Here is an 18,386-nt window from a genome sequence, read left to right on the forward strand (position 1 = left end):
AACAGAACGGAACAGAAAGAAGGATTCACTGGCTCAGTCTGTCATCGGCTCTGGCGCCACCTGCTGTTTGTCTCCCTGCCTTCTGCCCAACCACTTCCAAGTGGACAGGGACAACACAAATACATATTATGCTTGGGTTGGTGCCCTTGGCCACTTCCAGACAGACAGTATTCTGTGGGAGGGATTCCATCGCATACCAGGAAAATAGGCCCGTATAATTTAAGTGGATTAAAATACTCTGGCACAAAAAAATCTTTTTTAAAAAGAAAAGAAAAGAAAACCCCTGACTTCTTGCAGTTAGGGAGAGTGACAGGGAAATGCATTAAAAAGTGTGAGATAAAAAACTGATTAGTGGGAAGTTGCAGAATCAGGGTGCAAGCAAATCAGGATGAATGCTTCATGTCATCTTACAACCTCCCAATAAAAGAAGTAGAATGAATATTCATTTTAAAGATAGGGCATTGTCTAACCTGTGTATAAGTTTGGGGCAATGACCACACAAAAAACAGGTCACGTCGAGGTCACAGGTCTGACCTCATGGGCAAAAGGAAATAAAGGAAATGGCACATCTGCTGGGCACACACACAAGTGCCTGCAAACACACATATATACACACACACACACAGAGTCTGTGCAGGTGCAATCAGAGCTTCTTTTTTTAAAGAGAATTTTAACAAGCTAAAACCATTTGCGCTCTCTCACTCTCTCCCATTCTCTCTGTCTCTTCTTGTTTGTTTGTTTTTTGCTTGTTTTCATTGTTAAAAATGTTGTCACTGTAAACGTGGGAGCGCAAAGTCAGCCACCCCAACTGTCCTTGGGATTTGGTCCAAGTTCCCCCATTGGAGAGTCTCTCTGTATATTCTAGGTGCAGGCTTCCACCCTTCCAGAGGCGCTCCCGGGGCCTCTGCTGCCCAGAAATGATGCTGGTTGCCCCTTTGCCCCCTCCTGTGGATCCAGGTCTCCATCCAGCCAGGGTTATCATCGCTTCATTGGCAGCCTCTGACCCCTGGCTCCCTTCTACCCATGGAGGGGCAGGGGCAACATTGGCACAAGCTGAAGGAACAGGGTCCTCCACCCCCTCAATTTGTATAGACCTGAGTGCCAATCACACGCATTATCTCCTTTTGGATTTTGGGGTCCTGAGTATTGATGTTGGCGTCTCCAACTTGGCCGTCTTCATACCTGTGAGGGAGACAGAAACTGCTTCAGAAATTGCCTTCTTCCACCACACCATTCAAGATGGTGCAAGGCTATTGCCAGTCCCAGTGGGTAAGGTGGCACTGCCCAAGGCTACAGCCTTGGCATTGCCACCTCCCTATTCTGCAAAATAGGACAGCTTCCCTTTCCCTACCCAGGAAATGTGACCACTCACACGAAGAAAAAGCGGGTGCAGACGTGGTCCGACACTGGACACACCCAGATGTTGCCGTGCTTCTGGAGATCCTTTGACGTGATCACTGCAAATGAGAAAGGCATCAGTCTTCTCATAATCAGAACACAACACATAAGGCCTGCCAATATCACCCACTAACCAGGATGATCAGGTACTTTGGTGCCAGAAACCTTGGATATTGCCTCCGACTGACCTACTTATGCAGGGCATATGCAGGACGGGGTGGAAGAGCAGTGAGTAGCATCAATCCTCTTGCTTGTGACATAGTAGAATGGAGGACCATCCAATGAAACAGATTTTCAAAGGTTTCAGGATAAACCAAAGGAAAACGCATAATTTCACTGATGGAATTCACTGGTAATGGGTACCAGATTAGGTGCCTTCAAGACAAACCAGAGATGGGGTACCCATGGCTCTCCAGATATTGCTGGACTCCAAATCCCATCTTCCCTGACTCTTGCCCATGATGGCTGGGGATAATGGGAGTTGGAATCCAACAACATTTGGAGGGCCACAGGGCTCTTCATCCCTGGAAGATGGCAATATCAACAGCAATTAGCCCTGAAAATTATAAACATGTAGTCTCCAAGCTCAGAGAAGGATGCTTCTGAATCAAAAATGTTAGAGTTAATTATTTAAATGTTAGAGTCAATTATTTCTATTTTGTCCTGCTTTTAATATATATTCCTCCCTTCCATGGGGCCTTAAGGTTCACGTACATCTGGTGTGAAGAGCCTTCTCCACCCCCCACCCCCACCCCGCCCTCCAATGTTGCCAAACTGCAACTCCCATCATCCCGCACCATGGGTCATTCTTGCTGGGGCTGATGGAAGTTGTTTTACAGCAACATTTCGAAGGCAAAGGTTCCCCTCATCTGATGTACGTGCACATAGATGTGCATTAGAGACAGGCTAGACCCTGAACAACTCTAGCAATTCATACTAACAAAATACTGTCATTCCCAGGAGGCAAAAAAACCAGACACCAATGAGTCTGATTCTTATCCCATACATTGTCATCCTTTGTTCCTGCTTGCTATACCATTACTGACACTTTTCGCACAAAAAGAATGTTCCTCATTTGTAGAGCAGGAATGAAGAACCTTGTGCTGTCCGGATGTTGCTAGACTCCAGCTCCTATCACCCCTGACTATTGGGCAAGCTCGCATGGGGCTGATGGGAGTTGAAGTCCAGAACAACTGCAGAGAACCAGATTGGGAAATGCTGTTCTAAGGGCATGGAACTGGCTGCTGTTGGAGACAGTCTGCTGGACCTTTGGTGTGACCAGGCAAGATGAGCTTCAGGTTTCCCCGGCACACATTCCTTAAATTGGCATTTGTATGGGCATGGTAGCCTGCATTTGGGCTCAGGCAGGACAGATGTGGAGAAAAAGGAGCTCCAAGAGAGGGAGGGACATTGGCTGGCGTGCCTCTCTCGCCCCATCGCTCACCTTCACAAAGTGCGATGCAATTCAGATTGCGACTCTGCAAGAACCTGGACTGGATGGATCGAGTCTGCAAGCAAACCAGAGAGATCTAGAGTTACACAGACCAGAGGTGGGGAAGCTTTTGAAAGCCTAGGGTCACCACATTCTCCCATGGGCAGCCTTCCAGGAGCCACACACCCCCATCGTGAATCGAGACAGTTGCCAAAGTGGGCAGAGCAAATGGATATGACTTCCACCTTACAATGGATGACATTCCAGTCATGAAAAAGTCAGAGGTTTCTACACACACAAACACACAGGCCATTTCTCTCTTCACTCTCCCAGGCAAGCAAGAGTTGTCACCAGAGTTCAGTGACATATTACAGTCAGGCAAAAGCACTCAAGGAGGGGGCAGGGCTTATGAAAAGACTTGCAGCCTAGGAAGAGTCCCACTGTCTGAACAAAGAGGCCTGGAGGGCTCCATGGACTAGAGCAGGGGTTCCCAAACTCCTGCCTCTGGACCACAGTGGTTTGCAATATTCGTTCAGATGGTTAGTCTTCCCCCTGCTCCAAAGCGTATTGCTGAAATAAAGAAAGCTTAGAGTTTTGTGCAGAATACACAGGTGGTTACCTGGGGGATGGTGTTCATTCGGTTATACCTCTGCACCAGCTCATCCTTGGAGGGCATCCTGTGCTGGCCTTTCCCCATCCCTGCATTGACAATAAAGAGAGTAAGAACAGCAACTCACAGGGTGCCAGAACCGGCTGCTTGCATGAGCGAGGAATTCTGCCAGTTGCTGGTGCAGTCTGTGCAGGGAGGACGGTGCAAACGAGCCCAGAGACACAAACAATGGCCCATGATCTCCAAAGATGTAGCAATGAGAAGACAGACATTCAGCCCTTATCCAGTGCGGTCTATGCTGATTGGGAGAAGCTCTCCAGGAGTCTTCATCTGCACAACTTCCCAACGTCCTTTAACTGGAGAGTCTGGGAACTGAACCCAGGAACTACGGGATAAGGATCTACCACCGGGCTACAGTCTCAGCTCAAGTAGCAAGCTCATCAGCACGTCTCTTCAACAGAAGCTCACATCATCCACTAGGTAAGGGAGAACACAGATAAAGGTTGCCCTGCCTTCTACCTGAGATGGAAGAAATGAAGGTGTGCTACTTAAGTCTTATCAGTTTCCTTCTCATGCACACGATACAAAAACACCAAACTTGTCTGACACGATAAGCACCAGAGAAGCCACCTATTTCTATGGCCCACACCTCTCCCAAGCAATGGAAGGAAATCATTCCTGGGGACAGAGAGAACATCAGGCCTGCTTGAAGCTCATCAGTGCTGTGATGAATGCACATCAAGGGCTTGTGCCTTCCACTGAGTTTGGGTGCCCAGAGGAGAAACTAGGGAGATCACCATCAAGGTCTACTCTATAACAATCCCAGCTCCAGGCAGCAGTTGGACCTAGCTGAATCTCAAGACAATGCCTGCAAGGCTACGTGAGTCCACAGCCAAGCTGGAAATAAACACACATAGGCAGCCAATCTTCCCACCACCACCACCACCAAACATCACCCTGAGAATTTTAATCTCCCCAGGAGCCCAGCATGTGGATGGGGAAACACACACAGCGGGGGTGGGGGGAGCGGCTCTTGGATGCGCGGCAAGCATGTCTGCAGGACGAAGGGGTGCACTGACAGATGGAAGGGGACAAAGAGAGCCGCTTACCTGAATATCCAAAGGAAATACTGGAGATGGGGCTCAAATAGATGCCTTTGCCATAGGCTGCTCCATGCAGCTTGCAGGAAAACACCAATGTGAGCCAAAAATAATTTGGGGGGGGGGGAGTGCAGGCCAGGGAAGGGGGCGCAGCACGGTGCGAGCATCAGCAAACCCTGGGGTCTGTCTGTCCTTCCTGAACATTTGGCTTTCCCGTAAGGATGTACAAAGAATCTGCTGGACCAGGCCACGAGGCCCAGCACCCTGTTCTCCTAGTGGCCAAGCACATGCCCCAACAGGACCTGAGTGCAACAGCAAGTGTCCCCACTGGAGATTACCATCCACTGGTATTCAGCCTACCTCAGATGGCAGAGGTATTCAACTGTGCCACCAGGGCAGGATTTGGGGGCAGACAGCAGGGGTGCCATGCACCATCACCCTGTGCAGCAGGATTGGCTTCACACATTTGGAAATAAGTGACATACATTGTTCATCGAAGTGGAGGGTGGGGTGGGCTCCCTTTGCCAGGCAGCTCCATTCAGTAAAGGTAAAGGGACCCCTGACCATTAGGTCCAGTTGTGACCAACTCTGGGGTTGTGGCGCTCATCTTGCTTTACTGGCCGAGGGAGCTGGCGTACAGCTTCTGGGTCATGTGGCCAGCATGACTAAGCCGCTTCTGGCGAACCAGAGCAGCGCACAGAAACGCCGTTTACCTTCCCGCTGGAGCGGTACCTATTTATCTACTTGCACTTTGACGTGCTTTCTAACTGCTAGGTTGGCAGGAGCAGGGACCGAGCAACGGGAGCTCACCCCATCACGGGGATTCGAACCGCCGACCTTCTGATCGGCAAGTCCTAGGCTCTGTGGTCCTAGCCACCCGCGTCCCTAGCTCCATTCAGAGCTACCTACTAATCACGGATGTGCGTACAAGCCTAACCAGAAAAGACTGGTGTTTCCTTAAGCAGAAGAAGGTATATTTTGCTTTCAAAAGAGAGAGGACCAGGACAGGGGGACAGGGGTACAGCCCCTGACTCCAGCTGAGATGGGGATCTATTGAGGCCATCTGCTGAGGGGAGCAGGAGGCAGGAGCAGGAGCACCTGATAGCCCCTGCCAGCACATAGGAGCACTGGGAGCTGCTTAACGCCAAGTCAGACCATTGGTTTATCTAGCCAGCGATGACTCGCGGCAGGTGTAAGGCAGGAGGGCAACAGCAGGGGGAGCTAGAACAGGCAGAGCCAAGTAGTCTTCTCCTCCCGGCTGAGTTTGACAAGGGCCATACTGAGACAAACCACCCAGCAGTGACACCTCCTAGACTGGTAATAGGGCAGCTGGCAGGTAGGGGCTGACTGGGACAGTTGGTGGGGCAGTGCCCCATTTGCCCTCCTGGACCAGTTTCCAGGGCACCTACCTCAATACTATCTGCACTGACCAGCAGTGGCTCTCGAGGGCTTCCAACGGCAGACATTCCCAGCCCTACCTGGGGAGGCCAGGGATTGACCCTGCATCCTTTTGCATGCAAAATAGATGCTCTACCACCAAGTTACGGTCCTGCCTCCCCCCACCCCAATCTGATGGCACCACCTCCCAGGAGAGAGGAGCCGTGTGATACCATTGTTCAACCTTACAGACAGCACCTGGTATTTCCAGATCTATATTATTATGGCAGCAATATCACCCACTGAAACATTTCTGATATTAGAGTGTTGGACTAGGACTGCAGAGAGCTGGGTTCAAATCTCCACGTAGCCAAAAAGGTCACTGGGTGACTTCTGAGCCAATCGTTCTCTCTCAGCCTAACCTACCTCACAGGGCTGTTGTGAGGACCTGTAGGGTAGGGGTGGCCAGAGGGCTCATGTATGCCACCTTGAGCTGACTGGAGGAAAGGCAGGATAGAAAAAAAACTGTTAAAGGCCAGGCTCTGTTATTGCAAATTGCTTTGCAGCTGAAAAGCAGTATACAAATACTGACAAAAAAATGCAGAATTTGTGGGGCGTGGGCTGCTTCTTGGAAGAGTCCCCAGTAGAGATGCAGAGTTGCTGGCCAGTGTTGGATGGCTGATGTTATGTATTAAGATTAGCTGCAGTTCTCACTCAGGGCCACCAGTATGCAAATGAAGGATTGAGAACTGTCACTCACTGATTGGTTAGCTAGTTGGAAGTTGTTACTGTTACAAGTTACCGGTACTTAGTATTATATAAAGCAGCCAGTGAGGCTGCAGTCAGTCTGACTCCAGGAGCAGTTCTAACTGATGTAATAAAGAGCTGTGGATCTAACAGAGCTGTGTCCTTCGTCCATCTTTCCCACTATTTAACAGCTGACTCCTCAAAGAAGCAATTCTGGCCTTCAGAGATGCCGTGCTGTTGCTTGTTCCCACGGCCCACAGCAGTGCAAATATGGCAAGATGGCAGCGGGGTGAAACCATGCATTGCTCAACTAACCCCACTGCGTGGCTCAGAGTCTTGGGATCTGCCTGAGCAGTACAGGGAGGGAGGACTGTACCCAAGGTGCGCTATGTCCCCCAGGCCACCCAGAGGGAGTTTGTGCCCTTTGGACAGGGGCAGCCCATCTTGTTGCGCCGCTGGAAGTGAAAGTGGGAAGGCCCTGCCCTGCTGCCAAAGCCCCTGTCCTCCAGGTCATGTGAGATCACATGAGAACTAGCAGAGCCCTCACAAGATCTCATGAAGAGCATGAGATCTTGCTAGATTCCGGTGGCAGAGGCAGTGGGGTGGGACGCCTGCAGGGGTGCTGCCTCTTTGGTTCTGGTGCCCAAGGCGGCTGCCACAGCCTGCCTCCTGGGTGGGCCAGACCTGCCCAATAAGAGGTGGAGCCAGAGCCAATGGCAGGAGGAGCCAACGAATCCTAGTTTTGTCCCCATCCTCCTCCTCACAGAGTTGTAGAAGGAGGGGACACTGAGGCAAAGGAGGAGGAGGAAACTCACTGCCATGGCCACCTCTGGGACAGATTGTAAGGAAAAAACCAGGCAGGTGGGGGCTGGTTGAGGGATGACGAAGGTTGCTGGGGTGGCTCCACGGCTTGGGGCTGTTCTAGCTATGGGGAGTAGCAGGGGTCTGTGGAATTCTCTTACCTGCAGTTTGGTGTAGGATGCATTGACCAGCCCGTTGCGCAGAATGGAGTGCCAGTTCTCAATGTGAGAGCCACTGCAGGGGGAGAGAAGTGGTTCAGCTCGCAAGCCCCAGGCCTTACCCCAGGCCAACACACACAATCAAAAAAGATTTAAAATGGTGGCACATTATTCCGTTTCCTAGAGCTTGTGCATCCACAGGAATGTTCCCTGCCTCTGGACACCTTTATATCCACCATATCTTTATTTTTTTTAAAAACTACTCAAATTTGGAGCTGGGGGTGGGATAGAAACTCAGCTATGCAAGCAATAAAGGAGTTTGCTATTTTATTCAAGGTGCCTAGGATTGGTTCCGCACAGCACTAAGTTAAAAGCCACTGAGCAGAATCCTTGTTCCACTGGCAAAATGTTTTGTATCAGATAAACACTGTTGCCTAAGGGAATGCATAAATAGGTCTCTGGTAACTCTGTTGTACAATAGGCTGCGTGGTCTGTTTGACAACAGGTTTCCACAAGTGGACAGGGAAACCCTTGCACCAGGGAGGGAGAATGCTGGAGACAGCCCTTAAACTTTGAACACACTTTATCCTCTTCAAATCTGTAATATTTTCACTTTCGGAGTTTGCGCAATTGCACTCGTGCAAACCCCCAGCAAATTTCATGCTGGAAAGCAGCAGAATGAAATCACAGGGTGCCTTTCAGAACAGGTGCAATGGGCAGCAGATAAAGACATTGCCTGGAAGAACATTGTGCAGCTAAGGAGGCCTGGGGCTGGTAAGTACGTGGATGACAGACCATCTAAGGACCCCAAGGACAACCTAGAGTCCCTTGTTGAAGAAAAGGGTGGATATTCAATATAATCCCAGAGACCCACCTTCCCTAACTTGATGCCCCCCAGGTGATTTTTACAACAACTCTCGTCCCTGACTATTGGCCATGTTGGCTGAGGGTGATGGAAGTTGTGGTCTGTCAACATCTGGAAGACACCAGGTTGACAAAGGCCAATAGCAGACTTGTTCTCTTGGGATGAATCTTTATGCGTTCATGTGCAAGAGGGAGATATCCACAAGTCTAGGGGAACCTCGAGCTTGATACTAAAATTCCTTATGGCCGAAGCAAAGGGCAAACCCACCCACCCCGGAGATGAGGCTTGGGGCAGTGGCCACAGAATGCTGAGTATCTGGAGAGAGAAAATGGGAATCTGGGGGTGAAGAAGGAACAAAATATCCCGAGAAAGGGCCAACCAGCCACGAACATGCCACACTGCAACTTTTTTTTTTGCACTTTCTGCTTATGAGTGTTATAATTCCTTTTCAGCATATATTATTTTTAAAGGTTCCAGCAGTGATTTTGAAGAGAAGCAGGACAAAGGCCAAGAAACGCTATTTCAAGGAACGACAAGCTTTTAGCCTGAGGGAAATAAAACAAAACAAAACAGTGGGGGGTCCAAACTTACTGGAAGGCAAAAGTGCTGCCATAGAGCTTCTTGGCTGTTCGGAAGCGGGCTTCCTTGGCAGGGGGGCTGCTCAGGAGGAGGAACTGGTGAGAGGTGTGCATAAATTTCAGCTGCTACCAAGGGAAACAGACCCACAGGAAATGGAGAGGGGCAGCCAGGAGAAGGAACAAAAGCAGAAGGAGAGAGAGAGAGAGAGAGAGAGAGAGAGAGAGAGAGAGAGGGCCATCATGCAAGGAAGTTTATTCCTCCCCCTCCAGAACCAACTGCCTGCCTTTCCCTATTATTATTTTCATTTTGAAATGCCCCATAACTTAGAAAGCTTGCCTTCACACCCTGACCATCTGCTAATTACACAGGGCACCCAGGCAGTGGCGTATCATGGGTGGGTGGGGGCACGGGGCACTGGCAGAGGAACGGGGGTGTGGAGGGAGCGGACCGCCCCCGGCACCACTATTCCGGTAGGGTTCCATCACGGTGGGGCCCCCCCCCAGACACGCGTTGTGCACACACACACACGCCGGGCACCAGGCGCCACACCCCCACAAGTGTCTTGCCACACCCCCAGAACCCGCATCACGCCCCTGCCAGTGGCACACCATGCCCTCACAGGCGGCTTGCCACACCCCCGGGATGTGCGCCACACTCCTAGGGGGTGCCAGCCATGCCCCCACCTGCTCTCCGCCACCGGTAGCGGAGCATGCAGCTTCGCCACTGCACAGGGCCAGTTCCCCTGGGCGCAAAATTCTTAGGGGCACGACATTTCCGCTCTTCACTTGTCCCAAGGCCTCAAAGCAGCTGAGCTGCACCTCAGAAATCGCTTTGGCAGCCTCCACGGCTGGGACAGCAGAAGGCGGACTCCACTAGCCAACCGCAAGGCAGAAGGAATGGGAGCTGGGCTTGTGCATCTAAGCAAGGGCCCATAACAGCACCAGCTGCCAGTTAGGCTCAGGGTGGGGACAGAACAGAACTGGGGAGCGGTAGGCGGGAAGAATTGTAATGGGTGAAGCAGAGCCAGAAGAGACTCGCAAGGCAGACCTGGCCGACCGATTCATTTTGTGTCTTTCTCATTCTGTCCTCCCCACTTTGCACTTACATAAAACCAGGGAAGGAGAGAGAGAGAGCATGGCCGGTGACTGTGGCAGTGACCATGAGAGCTGAGACAGCGCCTCTCCCGCTCAAAACTGTCATCCCAAAGAGACGGAAGAGACTGAGGCGCCCAGACAGTTAGCAGTTGCCCCCTCAGCCCCTTTGAAGGGGGAAGTTACTGGACTGGGTGGGAGTTGAGGGGAGAGAGAAGTCACTCAACACCCTCCTTCCCTGGTGAGGGGAGCCAAGTTGGAAAGGGACACTGAGAATCACCTGGTCCAACGCAAAAATATGCAGCTGTCCCATACGGGGATCAAACTGGCAACCTTGGCGTTATTGGCAACCCACTCTAACCAACTGAGCTATCCTAGAGATTACTGTATTTTTCACTCCATAAGATGCACCTGACCATAAAACACACCTAGTTTTTAGAGCAGGAAAACAAGAAAACAAATATTCTGAAGGAAACAGTGGATGTATGATTTTTGTGGTTCATGCTGTGGCCACAGACATGTGATTTGACGGTGAGTTTGGGGTAGCCCAATGCAAAAATCCTGAGGATCCATGTGGATCCGTGCTTTGTAACCACATTTTGCACCATTGCAGCCCCAGGCAACAGTGGATGCGTGATTTTTTTTGGTGCAGGCTGTAACCATGGACATGCTATGTGATCTGATGGTGAATTTGGGGTGACCCAATGTAAAAATCCTGAGGATCCATGGGCTTTTACCTCCCCCCTCCCAGGCAGCCTCCTGTATCTCTCTCCCAATCCCACCGATCAGCTGCTTCCTTTCAACACTCCCTTCCCTCTTGTTTGCCTTAGTGTCTTTTCCTTAGCTGGAGCAGTTTTTTGCTCCTCCTTTTCTTCTAATTTATCTCCTCATTGATTTAGTCTTCCTGTCTCCTCTCCTTGCAAGTTTGCTGTCTTTACCTCCCCCCTCCCAGGCAGCCTCCTTTATTACATTTCCCCTTACTTTTTATGGAGCAAAAAATATGGTAAGTCTTGTATGTGCTCCTGAGCTACGGCGCCTCCCCACAATGTCACACCTTGTGGATGGGATGGCTGAACGCAGGAGTGCTCACTTACCCTGCTGAGAGGTAGCTTGACAATGTGAGACCTGTTGCTGGAGATTATCCTAGGGAGGACACAAAACCTGTTAGTATGGCGGCAAAAGCATGCTCACTCTGCCATTGGTCAATCTGAAGGCCAGATGAGAAGATCGCAGCCCTTGCCACTGCTGCAGCTTCATGCTATGGGCTTCAGTGGAGCAACCTATCAGCACATCCACATCTGGGGAGGCCCGTGGTGTGATGGCAGTTAGGCAGAAAGACCTCCCAAGAAGGCAGCAACGCGATCTGGTGCTGTGAAACCCTTTAGAACTAGGCGATCTCAGGACGGAGATTAGGGAACCACTTTGAATCCCTCCGGACCCCAGAGGTCAAGATTTTCTGAGCTGTAACTCCAAGCAATCTTGCTTAGGATCACACAGCCGTTGGGGACCAAAGTCTATTCTCCACTCGCTATCCAATCCTGCACTTCTATCCCTTTTGAAACAGAACGCAAGGCAGTGGCGCCCACCCTGTGGAATGCCCTCCCATCAGATGTCTAAGAAATAAACAACTATCTGACATTTGGAAGACATCTGAAGGCAGCCCTGTTTAGGGAAGTTTTTAATGTCTGGTGTTTTGTTGTATTTTTAATATTTTGTTGGAAGTTGCCCAAAGTGGCTGGGGAAACCCAGCCAGATGGGCAGTCAGTAAGTAAAAAAATAAATAAATAACCATATTTTTTGCTCTATAAGACTCACTTTTTCCCTCCTAAAAAGTAAGGGGAAATGTGTGTGCGTCTTATGGAGCGAATGCAGGCTGCACAGCTATCCCAGAAGCCAGAACAGCAGGAGGGATTGCTGCTTTCACTGCGCAGCGATCCCTTTTGCTGTTCTGGCTTCTGAGATTCAGAATATTTTTTTTCTTGTTTTCCTCCTCCAAAAACTAGGTGCGTCTTATGGTCTGGTGCGTCTTATAGAGCGAAAAATACGGTGATATTATTATTTAAATTGTGCAAACATTTTTTGCTATTGTAATTCTGCACGTGTTCCATTTCAGTTCTGACCCTTTTTTATTTACTTTTTGAAAAATTGTAATTACAGGAATTGCTTTTTTAGAATTTCAAAATGTGGGGAGGGATTTCGGAAAGCCAAGTTTTAATGGGGTGTGGTTAAAAACAATAGGCTTGCTTTGGATCTCATAGCCACTGGGGATGACAATCTACCAGGAAGCAATGAAGCAGCCTTATGCCCTGCCAGACCATTGGGTCCATCTAGCTCAATACTGTCTACACGGTCTGGCAGCAGCTCTCCAGTGTTCCAGGCAAGGGATCCTCCTAGCCCTCCCTGGGGGTGCCAGGGATTGAACCTGGGACCCAGCCAATGAGCAATGGCTCTTGCCTATGCTCCAGTCACTCACTGTAGCATGTGCTGTTCTTCTTTCCCCTGGCACTGGGCAATATCTGCACAACAATCCCCCTTCCTGCTCCCGTCTTCCCGGGGACAGTTGTTGTGGCCCGGCATGGTTGTGGCGGCAGAGGTGGTTTTAGCGGAGCGTGACCAGTTCGGTCACACTGGGTGCCAAGCCGAGAGGGCGCCACAGGGGAGCTACAACTATGCTGTAGACTAGGAGGCAAGGGGCGGGAAGGGGGCACCGAATTTTGGTGTCACGCAGGGCACCACTGAAACTTGAGACCCCAGGGTCTGCCACTGGTGGGGGAAAGGGCAGGAATTATTATTATTATTATTATTATTATTTATACCCCACCCATCTGGCTGGGCTTCCCCAGCCACTCTGGGTGGCTTCCAACAAAATAATAAAAATATTAAAATACAGTGGTATGTACAGTGGTACATATGCTTCAGGTTATATACACTTCAGGTTACAGACTCCGCAAACCCAGAAATAGTGCTTCAGGTTAAGAACTTTGCTTCAGGATGAGAACAGAAATCGTGCTCCGGTGGCGCGGTGGCAGCAGGGGGCCCCATTAGCTAAAGTGGTGCTTCAGGTTAAGAACAGTTTCAGGTTAAGAACGGACCTCCGGAACAAATTAAGTATTTAACCCGAGGTACCACTGTACAGTAATGCATCAAACATTAAAAGCTTCCCTAAACAGGGCTGCCTTCAGATGTCTTCAGGAAGCATCAGGTATCTCCTACCCTGGCCAAGGAGCTTTGCACGTTCCGAGTGGAGTTGGAAGCCCATCAGCTTTGTCGCCGGGCTCCTAGGAGGCAGGGCTTCTGAGGCAGACCAGAGAGAAGACTTTGGTAGCCTGGTCTGCTCCGGGAGCACAAAAGCAGCAAACACCCAGCCTTCTCCACTGCAGTCCATAGTAGATACATGCCCATTACGTATGCCATGCCTATGGCACTGTGATCAATAAAACTGTGGCCTGCTTTGATCCCGCTTAGATTGTGTCTGTCTTCCCGCCTCACCCCCCCCCCCCCAGTTGCACTGTGCCCGGGTCCACAAGGTCTTCTGCTTCTTTACCATTGCAGGAGAGGATGGGCCAGAGGGTCCAACTTATCCATTTGTTTCTTGATCTCCAGGTAGGAACCCTGTGGAGAAAGGGCAGCAGGAGCAGTTGCAGCAGGGTTAGCATCAGTGCCGGATTTATGTATAAGTTAAACAAGCTATAGCTTAGGGCCCCATTCTCTTGGGGCCCCCAAAAAAATTTAAAAGGAAAAAAAATAGATGTACATTTCCAAAATATAAGATAAAAAACAAATAAAATAAAACCTACATACAGCAACAGTGTTTAGTGTTGTATAGGCTCCTATTTGTTATGTGCAAATGGCTTTAGTTGTCTGTTAGGGCCATATATTACCATACACTATATAATCAACACAAAAAACAACGGCAATTTGTTGTTGACAAAGGACAGCTGGACATATAAAGGTCCCCAGTACCGTCAGTAGCTTAGGGCCTCATCAAACCTAAATCCAGCCCTGGTTATAATCACAAACAGAACATCTCACCCAGAGCTAGAAATTCACACCAGTGATTAATTAAAAGGCCCTGATAGGAAGGGTGATGCGGCTTTAAATTGGTTTCCTGGAACATAGAAGTTTGGTTTTTTTAATGCTTTCTCTGTCTTTGCCAACTCCCAGTTTCTCTTACACATTTGCCTTGCTTTAAATATACCAAAAAATTCTGTCGGCAGATATTTTTCCAGGGCCCAACTTTTTCTCTTGAAAGGCTTCCCCAAACCTTACATTTTCTCAACAGTTCATTCCATCCATCTCCCTTCATAATACCATTTTGTCAGCACCATTTTGTTGTTTATTCTCATTTGCTACATGATCCAGCCAATCAAGGTTCACAGCCAGTGTGATGGCATCATGGCATGACACAGCAAGTCAGAGCTGGCTACGGAACCAAATCACAAAGTCAAATCAGAGTGACGGTGATGTTTCTTGCCTTCACTCTGAGTAGACAAGCCGTTTCGCTCCGTTACGAAACCTCACACACTCAAACGCAGGCTTGGGGCAGAGATTTCTATGCTTTGTGTCAGGTTTTCTAGGCGTTCTTGGGATAAACATCGGGGCAGGCAGTAATTCAAGCATCCTGCCTAGTGATGGTCTTAAGTCACTTCAGACACAAGGGGGAGGGGCAGACAAGATGAAGAAAAGGCCTAAATGATATCAAGCGTCAGAACAACTTGGCCACCATAAGGAAATTTTGCCCATGGTATGACTATTTTCCACCTTCCCATTGCGACTCTCTGGCACCCTATCTGCATAACCTAGCAATTCTAAAATATAAAGGTAAAGGGACCCCTGAGCACTAGGTCCAGTTGTGACCGACTCTGGAGTTGCGGCACTCATCTCGCTTTACTGGCCGAGTGAGCCGGCGTACAGCTTCCAGGTCATGTGGCCAGCATGACTAAGCCACTTCTGGCGAACCAGAGCAGTGCACGGAAACGCCGTTTACCTTCCTGCTGGAGAGGTACCTATTTATCTACTTGCACTTTGATGTGCTTTCGAACTGCTAGGTTGGCAGGAGCAGGGACCGAGCAACAGGAGCTCACCCCGTCGCGGGGATTTGAACCGCCGACCTTCTGACCGGCAAGTCCTAGGCTCTGTGGTTTAACCCACAGCGCCACTCACGTCCTATTCTAAAATATAGATGCACTTTTACTCTCCCAAGATTGAATGTATTGCCCTCAGCTGCACTTGAGGGATGATTCCAACAGATTCCGCACTAAAAACGCTTACGTCCCTGTGGAGATGGCAGTACCGAATCGGTGGTGCATGCCCTTTTGGCCTGCACTCTTTATAAACACTTGAGGAATGAGATTATCACCCCTCTTTTACTGTCCATTCTGGGTCGCCCAACTGCTGCCAGTGTCCCTTCTCTTGGCAGATGAAGCTGAGCAGGTGACACAGCAAAGGCTGCAATGTTTTTAGCTGGGGGAAACAGAATAAGATCCCCTATTTGACTATTGATTCAAAACCCTAAAATGTATTTTATATAACTGACTTTTTATTTCTATTCTTTGTATATCGTATTGTTGTTTTGTTGCTATGGCCGATTGCTGATGCAAATAAAGATTCATTCATTCAAGGGCAAGATGCGGAGAAAATTTGATGGCACCTACTTGGGTCATTTCACGGATCGACATGACACTGTCCAGAGCCTTCTGCAGCCTCTCATAGTTCTTTTTCTGTGCATCAGGAAAAAGAGAGAGAATGTGCATCAGATACACAAATAGCTCTGCCCTATTTCCCTGGAAACCGCATGGCCTGAGTGTTGAGAAGGTCCCAGCGTATGCAAAGCATGCTCCAGAGTTAACTATTCTCTGCCAGTATTGCTTCTGAATACCAGTTGTTGGAGAGCAAGGCTTTCTGCTTGCAAGGCTCCCCTATGGAGCCAGCCTCCATATATCATGGGTCCCACCCCAGTCTTAAGAATCCCTCGCAGCCCTGGGCCTGCTACCTTACACCAACCTTGGGGTTGAAGGCAAGGGTCTTAGGGTCACTGGGGTCCACAACAGAGGGGTAAGGCTCAAAGATTATGCTCTTGCGGGGAGACTCCAAGGCAGCTCGGCACATCGCCACCAGCAGGTCCACTACCTGAAAGAGAGAAGGAACTGAAGAGGGCAGATCCCAACACCTCATCTCATCTCCATCTTGACTTGTCCAGACAGAGGTAACGGGGCATTGTTTAATTTTCATGAAAATAAACCAGAGTCCTACAACCCAACAGGGCTGAGAAGCTTCCACGTGGAGGACTGGGGAAAACTAGTTGAATACTGGGAATGTATAAGTGATAATGAAATAACGCTAGTGGCATTTAGAGAAGCTCTGTAACAGCATAAGAAATATTGTAAAAAGGCAAAATAGAAGTGGGGGGTAGGTATAAAGGCAATAGCAAAATTTGGAAATGTGTAACTGAAGAAGTTAGAATTTGGATGATTGGCAGAGAAGCCGAAGGAAGTCAAAAACGGAAAATTTAATAGAAATTGTAATGTGGTATGAATGTATGGAAAATTAATAAAATATAATTTAAAAAAAAGAGAGAGAAGCTTCCACGTGGGGATGGATAGCTTCTGAGGCCGCATTCCCAGGGAGATGTCCCAATAAAGCTTTTCCACCCTTCTCAATGAGCGGCTAGGCATACTCATCCATAGTGACAAAGGAGAACTTTGATTCCATTCACATTTAAAGGCAAATATATCCAGTTCCCACTTTTCAAAACAATATTTGAACGGAAGCACAGCTGTCCATCAAAAGTCACACTTCTCAGGCTTCTGTAATGCACTTCTTTCACCAGGTAACATCTATAAAAAACATCTACAGTGGTACCTTGGTTTAAGAACATGTCTTAGTTTCCTGTATGAACAACTTGGATTAAGAACGCTGCAAACCCGGGAGTAGGTGTTTTGGTTTGTGAACTTTGCCTTGGAATAAGAACATGTTTCGCTTCCTGTTGAGTGTATTCCATTTGTAAATTTAGTCCTCCGCTGCTATGGGAAAGCACGCCTTGGTTTAAAAATGCTTTGGTTTAAGAACAGACTTCTGGAACGGATTAAGTTAGTAAACCAAGGTACCACTGTACTAGGATAAAGTGCATAATTTAAAGTATGCCTTAAAGGGCACATCTTCATGAAAACAACATACAAATCACTATGCCCCAGCTCTCTTTTTATGTACAGCATTGTAGCTGCCCGGTCAATCGTTGCTGCTTCTGCTGCTTCTATTATTATTATTATTATTATTATTATTATTATTATTATTATTAATTCTCAATTTTATACATTTCAATAATTTTACAATCATTTCAAAACCCTACTTCCTTCCCCCTCTTTCTGCAGTTCCTTAAATTTATTTTTAATATTTTCTGCATATCCAAATTAACTTAATTTGCTCATTTGTTCATCTACTTTAAATAGATACGCTTATAAAACTGCAGGTTATTGCAATAATCCCGCCAATGTTCTTATCTGTTTAAAATTTATTTGTAAATATTCAAGAAACCATTTCCATTCTTTTACAAAAGAAAATTGTTATCTTGATTTCTTATTTTTCTGGTAAGTTTCGCCATTTCTGCATATTCCATAAATCCATTCTTCTTTTGCTGGGACTTCTTCTTCTTTCCATTTTTGGGCAAGTAACATTCTTGCCGCTGTAGTCGCATACATGAATAAATTTCTATACAGTACAGAATCCTTGCTTCTTCAGTCAGCTTCCATAGATTGCAACGACACCATTAATTTTATTGCCGTCACACTTGCATGGATGAAAGAGTGACACCAGAAGATCAACAGAAGGAGAACTTTCAAGAATCAGCCCTGGTTGTAGGCGAGCCCTCAATTATTGTTTGGTTCCCAGTTCTGGCCCCAGACAGGCCTCCCTTCCAGCTCAGCATCCCAGCCCTTGTACCTCTGCTCCTGTGGCCACCTCTTCTGCAGCACCGGACATCACACCCAGAGTGTAGAAAGAGAAGACACACAGCTCCCGTGTGCACACAGCTGGCTGAAGAAAGGCAAAAATAAAAGATTTTGAGTGCCTGGAGGCGGTTGGAGGATGGATGGCGGCTAACAGATTGAGGTTGAATCCTGACAAGACAGAAGTACTGTTTTGGGGGGACAGGGGGCGGGCTGGTGTGGAGGACTCCCTGGTCCTGAATGGGGCAACTGTGCCCCAAAAGAACCAGGTGCACAGCCTGGGAG

The 18,386-nt window shown here is 48.5% G+C and overlaps 1 protein-coding gene across 5 annotated transcripts in view; it reads right to left on the reverse strand.

Moving 5' to 3' along the window:
- Positions 1 to 638: 638 nt before the first annotated feature.
- PARP6 (poly(ADP-ribose) polymerase family member 6) overlaps positions 639 to 18,386 on the reverse strand; it is a 51,500-nt gene continuing 33,752 nt past the window's right edge. For 2 of the 5 annotated variants that reach the window (XM_080980393.1, XM_080980391.1), the window contains exons 12-23: positions 18,097 to 18,189; positions 16,162 to 16,287; positions 15,813 to 15,878; positions 13,703 to 13,770; positions 11,253 to 11,301; positions 9,080 to 9,192; positions 7,627 to 7,699; positions 4,550 to 4,619; positions 3,450 to 3,529; positions 2,843 to 2,906; positions 1,373 to 1,457; positions 639 to 1,182 (exon numbers count right to left, since the gene is read on the reverse strand). In XM_080980393.1, the coding sequence (XP_080836519.1) occupies positions 1,080 to 1,182; positions 1,373 to 1,457; positions 2,843 to 2,906; positions 3,450 to 3,529; positions 4,550 to 4,619; positions 7,627 to 7,699; positions 9,080 to 9,192; positions 11,253 to 11,301; positions 13,703 to 13,770; positions 15,813 to 15,878; positions 16,162 to 16,287; positions 18,097 to 18,189 (990 nt within the window). In that variant the 3' untranslated portion in view covers positions 639 to 1,079. Of the gene's footprint in view, positions 1,183 to 1,372; positions 1,458 to 2,842; positions 2,907 to 3,449; positions 3,530 to 4,549; positions 4,620 to 7,626; positions 7,700 to 9,079; positions 9,193 to 11,252; positions 11,302 to 13,702; positions 13,771 to 15,812; positions 15,879 to 16,161; positions 16,288 to 18,096; positions 18,190 to 18,386 lie in introns of those variants that run through there. The other 3 variants (XM_080980394.1, XM_080980392.1, XR_013979223.1) reach the window with 2 other exon arrangements.

Source organism: Podarcis pityusensis, assembly GCF_964106645.2.
Source record: "Podarcis pityusensis genome assembly, chromosome: 14".
In the NCBI taxonomy this organism is placed as follows: domain Eukaryota; kingdom Metazoa; phylum Chordata; class Lepidosauria; order Squamata; family Lacertidae; genus Podarcis; species Podarcis pityusensis.